Source organism: Nycticebus coucang, chromosome X, assembly GCF_027406575.1.
Source record: "Nycticebus coucang isolate mNycCou1 chromosome X, mNycCou1.pri, whole genome shotgun sequence".
NCBI classification, from domain to species: Eukaryota; Metazoa; Chordata; class Mammalia; order Primates; family Lorisidae; genus Nycticebus; species Nycticebus coucang.
Window position 1 is genome coordinate 164879992 of NC_069804.1, and position 13875 is coordinate 164893866.

At 47.6% G+C, this 13875-nt stretch overlaps 1 protein-coding gene across 3 annotated transcripts; it reads left to right on the plus strand.

Annotated features, from left to right (window-relative positions):
* The first annotated feature begins 805 nt into the window (after window positions 1–805).
* On the plus strand, window positions 806–6233 carry LOC128577150 (small integral membrane protein 10-like protein 2A). 3 transcript variants are annotated; one of them, XM_053579213.1, is made up of 3 exons: window positions 806–1532; window positions 2551–2702; window positions 3332–6233. In XM_053579213.1, the coding sequence occupies exon 1, from the start codon at window positions 931–933 to the stop codon at window positions 1165–1167; it is 237 nt and encodes a 78-aa protein (XP_053435188.1). In that variant the 5' UTR covers window positions 806–930; the 3' UTR covers window positions 1168–1532; window positions 2551–2702; window positions 3332–6233. The 3 variants fall into 3 exon arrangements, with proteins under 3 accessions (XP_053435188.1, XP_053435187.1, XP_053435189.1); XM_053579212.1 differs by having other exon boundaries at window positions 2551–2696; XM_053579214.1 differs by lacking the exon at window positions 2551–2702.
* Window positions 6234–13875: the final 7642 nt, after the last annotated feature.

Below are 13875 nucleotides of genomic sequence, written 5' to 3' on the forward strand. Positions count from 1 at the left end.
TGGTCAAAACGCAGGTCTAGTTTTTCTATTTTTGGTAGAGAGGGGGTTCTCGCTTTTGCTCAGGCGGGTCTTGAACTGCTGAACTCAAGCGATCCTCCGGCCTCAGGCTCCCAGAGTGCTAGGATTACAGGCATTAGCCACCACACCTGACCTAATGAAAATTAAATAAAACCACCAAAGGGATTTTAAGTACACCAACGAAATCAGGCCTAAACTAGTGCAAATGAAAACACCATACCACCTTGCGCAGCAACCAGAGCAAGCAATAGATTAAGAAGAATGCTTAGAAAGAGAAGGACAACTGGGAAATTTGCCAATAAACATACACGACTAACAAACCAGAAAAGTAAAAAAAATACATGCATGTGGGTTTGCAGGCATTCCATTAGAGTTACTGAACTATGCGAATTAAAGAGAGAAATGAAGGCAGAGTGGTGTGGCGAGGCTTTCTGGATGTGCTTTCTGGACAGAATTAGCAAAGTCGTCCAGATCTTCCGGCTCTCTACTCTCACGGCACTCTAGGGGATTCTTCAGAAGCGCTCCCTGGCAGCTGCATCTTCCAGACCCCTCAGGCCTCAGGCCCAGTCCCGGAGCCCAGGAGGAGGCGGGGCCGGGAAGGGGCGGGGCGGGCCGGCGAGGCGGGCCTTTGCGGCCGGGACCGCCCACAGCTCTACAACTCGGACCAGAGGCGGGACTACTCTGAGGGCGGGACTATGATGGGGGCGGAGCCACCGAAGAGGCCGCCGCAGTAAGGAGGCAGTGAAGGGGTGGGGCTTGGGCAGGGCCGGGTGAGGGCGGGGACAGATCGAGGGAGGGGCGGGCAGGGCTCCTGGAGGCCCGCGGGGAGCTCCAGCTCTCTCGTCGCCCGCCCTCTGGGCTCAAGCTTTTCTAGATCCGTCGGTTGGCAGGGCCTGTACCGGCCTGGGGCTCATGGCAGTGTCGGCCGCTCTGTCGGCGGCGGCGGCAGCGGCAGCCCTATCGGGCCTGGCGGTGCGACTGTCGCGCTCCGCCGCGGTTCGCGGCTCCTACGGCGCCTTCTGCAAGGGTCTCACGCGCACACTGCTCACCTTCTTTGACCTGGCCTGGAGGCTGCGCATGAACTTCCCCTACTTCTACATCTTGGCCTCTGTGATGCTCAACGTCCGCCTGCAGGTGCGGATAGAGTGAGCGCCGCGGCAGCCTCAGTGGCCAGGCCGGAGTGTCGTCCACCCGCCCACTCCCCTGCTCCGGGCCCGGCCCCCACATGAAGGACAGTGGTGGCCCGAGGCCGCAGGGACGCGGAGAGGGGGCAGAGGCGAGGCGGCCTGTTCCGGTCAACGCTAGACCTTCGCAGCAGGAGGACAGACACGGAGCCTTGGCCCCTATAGCAAACGGACCCGTATCACGTAGAAACTCAGTAAACGGTTCCTTTCCACCGGCCCAAGAAACTATTTGAGTTCGGCCGACCTGTTGCTTCACATTGGCCAAAGGGGGAAACCAAAAGGAAGGGATTCTGCTGCAGTCAGTTGATCTTCCAGGTCCAGAGTATAAAGGTAGGAGACGACAGGCTGGAAGGGGGGGAGGGGTTGCCATGACATCTAGATGTGGAGGCGCCTTGGTGGTTTGGGGAAATATGAAAGGTACCCTGGCAAACCGGCCCAAAAAGCTGTTGAGCCGAGCAGGGTAAAGGAAAGGAAGCCACAGACTCTTCCCTCCTCCCCAGCCACGATTCCTCGGTGGAGTGAGGGGCGGCGGTGGCCTCAACATCTTCCAGGGTCAGACTAGCACCAGTAGACCGACAGCAACCTCCCCTTCCCGCCTCCGGTTCAGTTACCGCCCCACCCTTTCCGCAGAGGCCCCAGTGGTGTCACCTGAACCCGGGGAATGGAGGGGAGGAGGCGGGGAGGCGGCCCAGGGAAGGCTCCCATGGAGAAAAGATGCCTCCACCCCTCCCGGGTGAGCATTGGAAGGATGCTTCTCTTCTGAGCCAAACCCCAGGGCTGTCCGCTTCACTGTGCTGCCCCAGGGTTCTCTGCAGCTCCTGCACAGCCCTTAGCAAAACTACCCCCGACCTGAGGCCAGGATACCGATCTTTGCTTGTTCCTGCTCTCCCTGTGCTCCCCTAGCCAGTATTTGAGGACAGTCCCCTGCAGCTCTACATTTGTGTACAGGGACCAGTGAGAGAGGTGGTCTTCCCTTCCCCTCCCCCAAAACCCTGCTCTTACCCTAAGGCAACAGCCCTTGTTCCCAGCTGCTCCTACCGCAGCCCTCCCAGGGCCACAGAGGCCCTTCCTCCAACCACCAGTGGCCTTACTGGTGGTGAGGCCTGCTCCAAGAAAAGCTAGGTCTCCAAATTCTAGGAAAGCTAGGCTCCCCAGTGAGCCTACTGTGTACAGTGTACCAAATGAGACTTTCTGGAGCAGACAGCAGCTCTCAGACTGGGGTTGGCAGAGCAGATGGAAGAGAGGATTGTAGAGAACATGGATTGTAGAGAACACCCTTGGGGAAAACGAGGACCTCTCCAGGTAGCAAGGCAACTCTGAGGCCTCCATCTCTTTCTTTCTCTTCCAGGCACTGGCCTTTGTAAGTGGTCATCGCTGGTTCCTCTGGCCTTGTCAAGAGTCATATCCCTGCCCGTGGGGCGCCCCTGGCTCTGGAGCTGCCTGGGGAGCATCAGAGTGAATGGCCAGGCCAGCAGAAGAGGAAGGGCCTTACAGGTAGAGGTACAACATGGCTGGGGCTCCCCAGTGATTGGCTCCTGACATGGGGAGGACCCGACAAGTTCCCGGAGGACTCAGATCGCCTAGGAACACTAACAGAGCAGTATCCACCCACCATCCTGATGATGGAGGAAGCAGGCTAGACAGGAGGAGGGACTTTCCCTTATCACACAGGTGGGAGGTGGTGGAGCTGAGTCTGCCCCTTGGGCCTGCAGGTCCCCACCCCAGACCTGGCATGTGGGAGTTTGGACACAGGGCTCCCAGGCCACGTAGGGAGAGAGGGGTCCAGGAGAAAGGAATCTGGGGACCTAGCTTTCCATGGAGCAGTATGGAAGGTCACAGGGGAGACCCAGGAGGACAGTAAGCAATATAAGAGACAAGAGAGAAGGGTCCCAGAAACCCCTGGGGAGCCAAGTTCTCACTCACAGTGCCTACCCTCCCCACCTGCCCTGCACTTGACCAAGGGGTCCTCAGTGGTTGAGTGGCACAAGCTTCTCAGTTTGGTGGTGGAGTGGGGATGATGGTGTGACTGCATGGCTCCTAGGACATGATGTAAACAAGCGTGTTAAGGGATAAACCTGGGGTGGGACAGGGCTGGGACCCCTGGTATGACCCCATCTCTCTATCCCCAGGCTCAGCTCACCGTCCCCAGGATCACACAGGAAAATCTCATCTGCATGGGCTTGGATCAGTCCTGGGGGTCCCAGACATGCTGCCAATAGGTGCACCAAAAGTGGCCCAGAGGGGAGCCAGGAGGGACCCTGGCCCTCACCCCCATTCCTGTTCCCACATCTCTGGCACTAGTACCTTGAGGCCCATGTTCTCAGTTCCTGGGACTGAAAACTGCAGCTGTCTAGCCAGCCCTGAGGCAGAGCAGCCCAGCCTCCTACCATCTGCCCTCCTCAGCTGCCCACTGGAGCCAGGACCCAAATGAAGCTCTCTGGCTGCCTCACACCAGGATGGGGCTGGCTAGTGGCTGCCATGTGCCCCTGCATTTGCCCACAGCCAGGGCCTAATGGTGTGCTTCTTTGTGCCAAGTGTCCTGCTGGCCCTTCTCATTAACCCCAACCCTGTCTACTCCAGGCCCCTTGTCAGCCTACTGACCCTATACACAGATCTCAGGGTGTCTCTGAGGGATAAGAGGCTTCTGAGCTGAAGGAGAGGAGAGGAGCGAGTCAGGGTCCTCCTTGGGTCTGATACACAGATGTGGCCCTTTCCAATCCTGGGCTCACCATCTGAGTGATTGCATCCCTGGCTCCAGCCTCTTCCTGGGCCATATAGGAAGGGAGGAGGAGGGCCCTTGTGCAAGGGGCTTGACCTAGAGCCAGGAGGCCACCCCCCCTGCAGGGAGAAATGAGCCTCATGGGTCCCTGCCCTCAGAGTCCCCCACTGCAGGGAGCCACCCTCTCCCCCCACACCCAGGGGCCAGTCTGCAGTGGCTTCAACTGGGGCTTTGCTGGCCCAGAGACTGGCCCTCAGCAGAGTGTTCCTGCCCCTGCTTTCTTGCTCTTCCTGCCAGCAGTGGGTGGCTCAGGCAGCTTCCTACCTCCCCCCACCTACCCACGGGCCCTTGCTGCATGAAGGGGTCTCCATGTACTTTATTTACAGTCTGTTTTCCAAGCAGCACTTCTACAAATTCAGATACGGACCTGAATAACTTCTTTTCTGTGTGTGATTAACTCTACCAGTCAGCGGTCAGCACAGGCTGGTCGGAGGAATGTTCTTGTTTCTGGAGTTGTCATGTCTTATTGTTTGTCTAAGTTTTTAAAAAGTCCTTGATTTCATACACTGAAGCCCCGACTGGAGGTTTCTGTCTGATAGGTATGATGCAATGGCCTGGGAGGAGAGAGGCCCAGAGGTGAGGTCACTAGCTCTGATGGCCAGGAGCAGGCCAGGAGAAACCTCAGAGGGCTGGGGGTGGGAAGGCTGTGTCAGGGAACACATTGCCTGTTCAGAAGCTGAACCAAGACCTAAATCAACCCAGAACACTGTCCCAGGATAAACAGGCAGCAGCCTAGCCTGGCCCAAGAGGTGGCAGTTTGTCCCCTTCACAACCTTTGTTCAAGCGATCTAAAATATAAATCTTTTATTCCATTTTATAGCCTGGTGTTCAAGAGTGCTGAATTCACTTGAACCCCCAGGGCAAGTGAGGGTGAAGTAAAATGAAACAGATGGTCTGTGGGTCATTTTGTGTATCCCTGAGTGCCCTCTCCCTGCCTGGGGCCTCTCCTACTGACCCTGCCATCCAGGTGACTATTAGGAGTCTTTTTTTTTTTAGAGACAGAGTCTCACTTTGTCACCTCAGTAGAGTGCTATAGCGTCACAGCTCACAGCAACCTCCAGCTCTTGGGCTTAGGTGATTTTCTTGCCTCAGCCTCCCCAGTAGCTGAGTCTTGAAGAAGATAAACCATGGGATCCAGAAGCCCACTTCCTTTCATCCCATCTTGGACCCCAACTCTGTCCCATCAGAGCTCCTCTCCCAGTGGGTCCTCAAAGAAGCCCAACCAAGGTCTCTGGAGCTACAGGACCTATAGGACCCATCTGGCCAATGGCAGATGATTGGGGAGCTGGGTGACAGCGTGGGTTAGAAGAAGGCCCATGGGCCCCAGGAAGGAGGCATCCTGAGAACATGACACTATGCTCAGGCTGAGGACCACAGCCTGGGAGTAGGGGCCTCGGGTCCACTCTCTACCTGTTGCCAAGGGGTACCCAGAGGTCAGAGCATCTTGACAAGAAGGATCCTTCCAACAGTGATGGTGGTGATGCCCTGTGACATCTGCCTCAGCCCCTGAGCTTCCCTCCCCTTTGTCCAGATGCCTCTGTTCAGTCCCTGATGGTCCCACCCCCACTGTAGGGACCACCTCACTCAGCAGACCAACATGGGATATGATCAACCCAGAGCCTGAGGCCATGTGAAGAGGGAGGACCAACCCTCCATCCCTTCATCCCACTCTCTGACCCTCTCCACCTTCTTTAGGGGAAGACAGGCAGACTGGCCCTGTTCTGGTAAAGAACTGTGCCCAGGAGACCAAAGGCCTGGGCTCCCACCAGTTTTAGGAGGGATAATTTGGGGTTTTGTGGGCATTTAATGTGAAGTCTGTTAAATGTCATCATGTCTCACCTGGAGCAGCCTTGTCCCTAAGGAAAGGGAACCAAGTAAAGGGAGGTGACAACTGATAGGAGCCTGCCATGTGTCAGGCACTGAGTTTGGTGCTTTGCATCACAAATCTCATCATAATCCCATGACCACCTAACCGGTATCTCCATTTCACAGAGAAACTAAGGATTGGAGCTCAGTCTGAAATAGATCCCCAAGCCCCAGCTCTTTTCTGGAACTTCCAATGCCCCTTGAGGGGTGGGGAATTGGGCTGGAAGGATGGTGAGATGGCAAAGGAGGAACATGACCCTGTCCTTTTCTGGGTGGGATCCAGGAGACAGATAAGAAATTTAGGGCTTGCTGGGCGGCGCCTGTGGCTCAGTCGGTAAGGCGCCGGCCCCATATACCGAGGGTGGCGGGTTCAAGCCCAGCCCCGGCCAAACTGCAACCAAAAAATAGCCGGGCGTTGTGGCAGGCGCCTGTAGTCCCAGCTGCTCGGGAGGCTGAAGCAAGAGAATGGCTTAAGCCCAGGAGTTGGAGGTTGCTGTGAGCTGTGTGAGGCCACGGCACTCTACCGAGGGCCATAAAGTGAGACTCTGTCTCTACAAAAAAAATAAATAAATAAAAAAAAAAAAAAAAGAAATTTAGGGCTTGGGTGTCAGATCTGGGGTCACTCTGAGATGGGCCCACCTATCTTCTCTCCTTCCCGTCTCCTGAGACTGACTGGAACCTAAGCAACTGTGTCAGGAGAGAGCAAACTAAACACTCAATTCTAGGGGGCACTGGAACAAATAAGAAAATGGGAAATGAGACTGGGCACAGTTGCTCACACCTGTAATCCTAGCACTCAGGGAGGCCAAGGTGGGTGGATTGCTTGATCTCAGGAGTTTGAGACCAGCCTGAGCAAGAGCAAGACCCGTCTCTACTAATAGAAAAAAAATAGCTGAGCGTTGTGGCAGGCACCTGTAGTTCCAGCTACTTGGGAGGCTGAGGCAGGAGGATTGCTCAAGACTAGGAGTTTGGGGTTGCTATGAGCTAAAGTGATAACATGGCACTCTACCCAGGGTAACAGAGTGAGACTCTGTCTCAAAAAACAAAAAAAATTGGAAATGTAAAGAGTGGGTAAGCACCCATCCTACTCCTACCCCACCCCATTCTCAAGGGAAGCTACTGGGTTTTGGGTGAATTTTCACTTTGCATGCATGTTGTATGTGTAAAATTAGAAACATTCTGCTTTGAAACCTGCTTCCACCATTTCATGTTTATCTTTTGGGTGAATTTTCACTTTGCATGCATGTTTGTATGTAAAATTAGAAACGGTCTACTTTGAAACCTGCTTCCACCACTTTGTGTTTATCTTACCGTATTTTTTTCTACATTCAAAACTACCTAGTATCTCTTTTACGAAGTTTTTATCATGTATTCTCCAAGGCCTCTTTGTGTTTTCCTTTGTTGTTGCTTGGGGGTGGTGGTTTGCTTTTTTTTTTATTATTTGTGTTTATACATGATCCAGTGACAGATGTCACTGTAGATAAATGCTGTAGCATGTCATGATCAATTTCTTACTCTATGTTTCTAGACATGGGCCAAAGAATATGCATGGTACAGGGCTCTTGATGCCCTCCAGAATTGTGATAACAGGTTACTCTATTTCATCCAGTCAGGAATCAGTCTTGTGAGATAATGGTGGCAGTTCTGGATAACAACAGATTTTTAAAAAATTGTTACTGCTCTTACTGCCTTAGGCTGGATGCATTTCTCTGTCTTTGTGATCAAAATGATGTTTGAGCTAACCCGTAACTTCCCTAAGACATTTCCTTCTTCATTGTCTCTAATTTATGGCTAGAATTAAATTTGTCTTCTAGGACAGAGAACTTGATCCCTCCCTTTTTCCATTCCCCTTTACCCGTACTGGAGTCTCACAATAGGTTTGTAAATCTCTCAACTTGATCATATAAAATAGTCTATTTTGATCTTTTATTTTGCTGTCCTTTATTGTATTTATTTTATTTTTTGAGACACTGTCGCCCTGGGTGGAGTGCTGTAGTATCATTATAGCTCACAGCAACTGCAAACTCTTGGGCTCAAGAGATCCTCTTGCCTCAGCCTTCCGAGTAGCTGGGCCATAGGTGTGTGCCACAATACCCTGCTAGTTTTTCTATTTTTAGTAGAGATGGGGTCTCACTCTTGCTCAGACTGGTCTTCAACCCCTGAGCTCAGGTGATCTACCCACCTTGACCTCCCAAAGTGCTAAAACTATAGGTGGGAGCCACTGCACCTAGCCTCATTTTCTTTTTTTTTTCTTTTTTTTTGAGACAGAGTCTCACTTGATTACCCTGGGTAGAGTGCTGGGGCTTCATCATAGCTCATAGCAACCTCAAACTCTTGGGCTCAAGTAATCCTCTTTGCCTCAGCCTCCCCATTAGCTGGGACTACAGGCTCCTGCCACCATGTTTGGATGTTTTTTTTCTATTTTTAGTAGAGATGGGGTCTTGCTCTTCCTAAGGCTGGTCTCAAACTTCTGAGCTCAAGCAATCCACTTGCCTTGGCCTCCTCATAGTGCTAGGAATATAGGCCTGAGCCACCACGCCAGGCAGGAACCAGAATTTCTTGACCTGCCCATGTCTACCCTCTCCTGACAGTGAGTCCCCTGCCCAAACCTTGGGTTGAAACAGCATCACCACCAAGATTCTCAACCCCTGAGTCTGTACTATGCTTTGTGCAAGGTCTGCATTAGTGCCAAACATGGCAATAATCCCAAGCGATGTGTACAATAAAATACAAATGCACACAAAATATGCCCCTATGCCCCTTCAGTTAAACTGAACAACATTCAGAACAAATGAAACATCCTCAAAGCCAATACAGAGGAAAGACAAATTACCCCCCAAAATTATACCAACCAGATTGATGTCAAATATTATGCACAACAATGGGTGCCAGAAGAAAATGTATCAATAAGGGCTCAGTTGCAGAAAACAGAAATCACTGTGGCTGTTTTAAACAGGAGCTAAATTCAGCCATGGACCAGGTGCTTACAAAATTATTTCAAGGGCTGAAAGAGTGATATTTAGTCTGGGCCTCTAAAAATCACTCACAGGATACCACAATAGAATTGACCCACCAAGGGAGGTAACACTTACGTTCAATTAAAGTGGTAGGAAATCAGAAGCCCAGCAATGAAGCTGTTGACTTAAAGAACACACCTTGAGCTGGGCAGGGTGGCTCACATCTGTAATCCTGGCACTTTAGGAGGCTGAGTCCAGTGGATTTCTTGAGCTTAGGAGTTCAAGACCAGCCTGAGCAAGAGCAGGACCCCTTCTCTACTCAAAATAGAAAAACTAGCAGGGAATTATGGCAGGCACCTGTAGTCCCAGCTACTCGGGAGGCTGAGGCAAGAGGATCGCTTGAGTAGGAGGTAGCTGTAAGCTTTGATGACAACACAGAACTCTACCCAGGACAATAGAGAGTGAGACTTTGTTTCTAAATAAATACATAAAACACCCCATAGCTAAGATGCATGAATCAGAAAGCTGCTGTTACATCACTACCATCTTTTGACACTTAATGGAGGTAGTAACAAGACAAAAGGTCATTGCATCAGGAAAACACAAAGTCTGCATGACTATACTTGCCAGCAGAAAGACCCAAAGAAGTGGGAAAATGGTCATTGCTTCTCATGCATCATCCCAGTTTCATCCAAGGGCATCTAACTAGTGGGATTTAATTCATATCCAGAACCTTCTAATGCAGGGAAATCTGAGAATATAGACTTGCACATTTCTGACTATGTAGTCCAGCATGGTATCAATACATTAGGAGATTGAGATGGATTCTGAGTCCCAATTCACCATATGCATCACAATTAATGTCTTCAAAATGCTAAGAGAAAACTCCCACGAGCCTAAAGTTCATGAATGGACATGAAATGAACACCTTCTAACATTGAGGGACTTAGAGATTTTACTATCTATCAATGCTCGATGAAAGAATTACTAAAAATATATATATATTAGCAACAAGAACAAGAAGCCCAAAAGAAAACACTGAAGTCAAGAAATAACAACAAGTAAATATTCATTAAAGGAAAATTTAAAATCTCAACATGTATTGAAGGTTAAAGGGGAAAATGAGGACAAAGGAGAAAAATATACTTAACATTTATTGAGAACTTACTTTGTGTCAGGTACAGCTCTAAACGCATTACATAGATTAAACATTTAATACTCACTGTGGCCCTAAATTGGAAACTTACATTATCCCTTTATAAAAATGAGTAAACTGGGGTACAGAGAAGTAAAGTCAATTGCTCAAGTTTGCACATCTGGTGGAGCAAGGATTTGGACCCAGGTAGTTTTACTCCTGAGTCTGTACTCTCAATCTGTACTTACACTCATTAAAAAAAAAAAAAAAAAGGATGAGGGAGAAGTGACAGGGAAAGTGTAGGAAGAAGAGGAGGAGAAAGGTTTTATATGTAATTTGCATTACAAGATGGAATTAAAATTCAAGATAGCAATAACATGAGATTTGTGGATACAGAGCACTAAAGAAAGACAACACATGCTAAGATTTTTGTTTTGTTGTGAAGAAAATAGTGCTGCTGAATAACTTTATAATGTGTTTTAAAAAATATAATTTTAAGTGTATGTTTAAAACATAAGGGTAGGAGGATTCTGGGAAGTTAGTGGAGTTGGAAGCACCAGGAATCAGTCTCCCCACTTAGACAACAATTTCTCTGGCAGACTCTGATGTCTGTCTAGACTATATTGAACACTTACAATTTCTATGGAAGGGCTTGGAGGTAAAATGTGGTTAATTTTGATCAATTTCAACTCTTAGCATGGTAGCAGCTACCCATCCTCCAGCCCTAATCCTGTGGTAGGCAGCTGTACACATGTTAATGAAACAGCTTCCATGTAGCTTACAGGAGCCAGAGTGGGCAAAATGGAGCTTGTCTTCCATAAGTTGCAGGTATATATTCTGATGGCTGATGGCTGCTTCTGATAACAGATGTGCAGATAAAGAGGTGGTGATTATTAAATAGCCGGGCGTTGTGGCAGGCGCCTATAGTCCCAGCTACTCGAGAGGCTGAGGCAAGAGAATCACTTAAGCCCAGGAGCTGGAGGTTGCTGTGAGCTGTGTGATGCCACGGCACTCTACTGAGGGCCATAAAGTGAGACTCTGTCTCTACAAAAAAAAAAAAAAAGAGGTGGTGATTATTATTGTTGCACTTCTCCCCATTGTTGCAAGCCCCTCCACCTCTAGCTGAAGTAACTTCTAGGGGAATAAAGGGTTATTATCATTCTTCCTTTCCTCCCTTCATTTTTCTCTTTCCCTTTTTAGGAGCCACACATTAAGGACTAGGACATTTAAAAACAACTGCAGATACAGGGTAAATTAGAAAGTGACTACACATGCCCATTGGAAAGTTCAGGCTCAGAACAGATCTGAGAAGTCCAAAGTTTATACCAGAGACTGATATTTGGCTCAGAAACAATCTACAACAATAAAAAAAAGAACCACAATAAATAAAAACAATAACAAAAATAGCAAATGCTGAGAAAAGAGAAGAATCTGATTTCCAGAGTTCCCACATTATTAGAATCAAATGTCAAGTTTTCAACAAAAATCCCACAAGGCATACAAAACACGGGAAGTCATGGTACAATCAAAGCAAAAAAAAAAAAAAAAATCAACAGAAGTCATCCCTAATTTAGTGGATATAGAGATAGATCTACTAAACAAAGACTTTAACTCTTAAAAATGTTCAAAGAACTAAAGGAAGATGCAGGCAAAGTCAAGAAAACAATGTGTGAACAAAATAGGCAAAGAATTAAAATAGACAGTTCTCCAAAGAATATAGAAATGGCCAATGACCATAGGAAAATATGGTCAAAATCAGTAATCACTAGAAAAATGCAAATCAAAACTACAATGACATACCACCTCACACCCATTAAGAGGGCTATTATCAAAGAAATGGAAAATAACAATGTTGGCAAGGATATGGAGAAACTAGAATACACACATACACATACACACACACACACACACAGTGGAACATTATTCAGCCTTAAAGGAAATTGTGATATGTTACAACATGGATAAACCTTGAGGGCATTATGATAAGTGAAATAAACTGGTCACAAAAGGCCACATATTGTATGCTTCCACTTATGTGAGGTACATAGAGTAATCAGAATCATAAACAGAAACAGAAAATGGAGTGGTGGTTGCCAGTGGTCAGGAGCAGAGAGGAATGGGAAGTTATCATTTAATGGGTGCAGAGTTTCAATTTTACAAGATGAAAAGAGTTCTGGAGATGGATAGTAATGATGGTTGCAAAATTGTGAATGCATTTAATACCATTTAACAGTATACTTAAAATGCTCAAGGTGGTAAATTTTACATTATATAGATTTCAACAATGATAAAAAATAAAAATGAAGAACCAGGGATCCTTGGAGAAATGGCTGATAGAATGGCATTTTAAAATCCTGACAAAACAAATTAATAACCACACATTAAACATGTTTATATTCAACACATATTTATAAGGAAGACATAAAAACTTTTGTGCATAACAGCAGTGAAATAACAAGGCAGAACCTACCAAAGATGTAAGTAGTAATAGATGAAACCATAATCATGATGAGAGATTTCAAACATATGAATTAATAATAACATCCATAATCAAAATGACAAGAACAGCAGGTGCAATGTATTAGACCCTAATTAGGTTCCAGGTCCTTTCATCAACTTTAATTTTTAAGACTTATTTTGGGCAGCATGCCAGAATTGGCCCAAGGCTGTAGTTTGCCAACCGCTGCTCAAGATTGTTGTTTTCTTTTCTTCATTGGTATATCCCTAAATGAGCTGAGGAGTATCTAATGACAGTACATTTGCAACTCATTCTTGGAATGCCAATTGGAAACTATACCATAGAACACTGGAGCCCCAGAAATCAGGAGTGGCAGGTCCATGTTTCTTCAGGCCATTTTTTTCTTACCTACGAAAAACACAATTTTAACCCATCCCACTACTTCCTGCTCTCCAAATCCTAGTATGACATCTCAAAGAAGGTGACATGATCAAAGATCCCACATTTTACATTATCGCAATGAGCCTCAAAGCTGACATATACCTGAGACAAAATGTTCAAAGTGTACCACTGCAGGGCCAGCCTTATGAAAGCAAACAGATTCTAGGCTTTGCTATTTAAAAGGATGAAGGAAATTTATTCACCTGTGCAACAGCTTCTTCTGGTGACCAGGAGCTGAAGTGAACAAATCCATCTGATCAGGCTAACCATAATCCACTATTACCCTCAAAGAACATTCTTCCACATCAACCAAACTGGAAAATTACTTTTATTTTATTATTTTATTATTATTATTTTTTGAGACAGAGTCTCACTCACTATGTTGCCCTCAGTAGAGTGCTGTGGCATCACAGCTCACAGCAACCTCAAACTCTTGGGCTTAAGCGATTCTCTTGCCTCAGCCTCCCAAGTAGCTGGGACTACAGGCGCCCACCACAATGCCTGGGTATTTTTTATTGCAGTTGTCATTGTTATTTAGCTGGCCTGGGCCAGATTCGAATCCGCCAGCCTTGGTGTATGTGGCTGGCGCTGTAACCACTGTGCTACCAGCGCCAAGCCCAAACTGGAGACTTAAATAGAGAGGCAGTAGAATCCACAGCCTATGCATCTCTCAAGTCCAATGGTGAACTTCTCTGTAATTCCTACAAGATGTGGGGCTGCTTTTGAATGATGACTTTCACAGGAACCTGGAGCTCTCACAGTTCGTATGTGTCCCTTTTACATGGGTCAGGAAGCCATTGGGGTAGGATGTGTACAAAATGCAAGTTCCATTAAGGCCTAGAATTTTGGTTTGTTGGTTTAAGGCTGTTCCTCTAGTGCCTGGCACATAAAAGGAATCAGTATTTGTGGAGTTAACCAATGTGTGAAAGCCTAAACTCTACAGGACATTCACTCCTACTATGAGTCTATAAAGTGAGAAACTAACCACTAGATGGTTGAAAGGTCCCACCACATCTCTAAAGCAAACTCAGAACCAA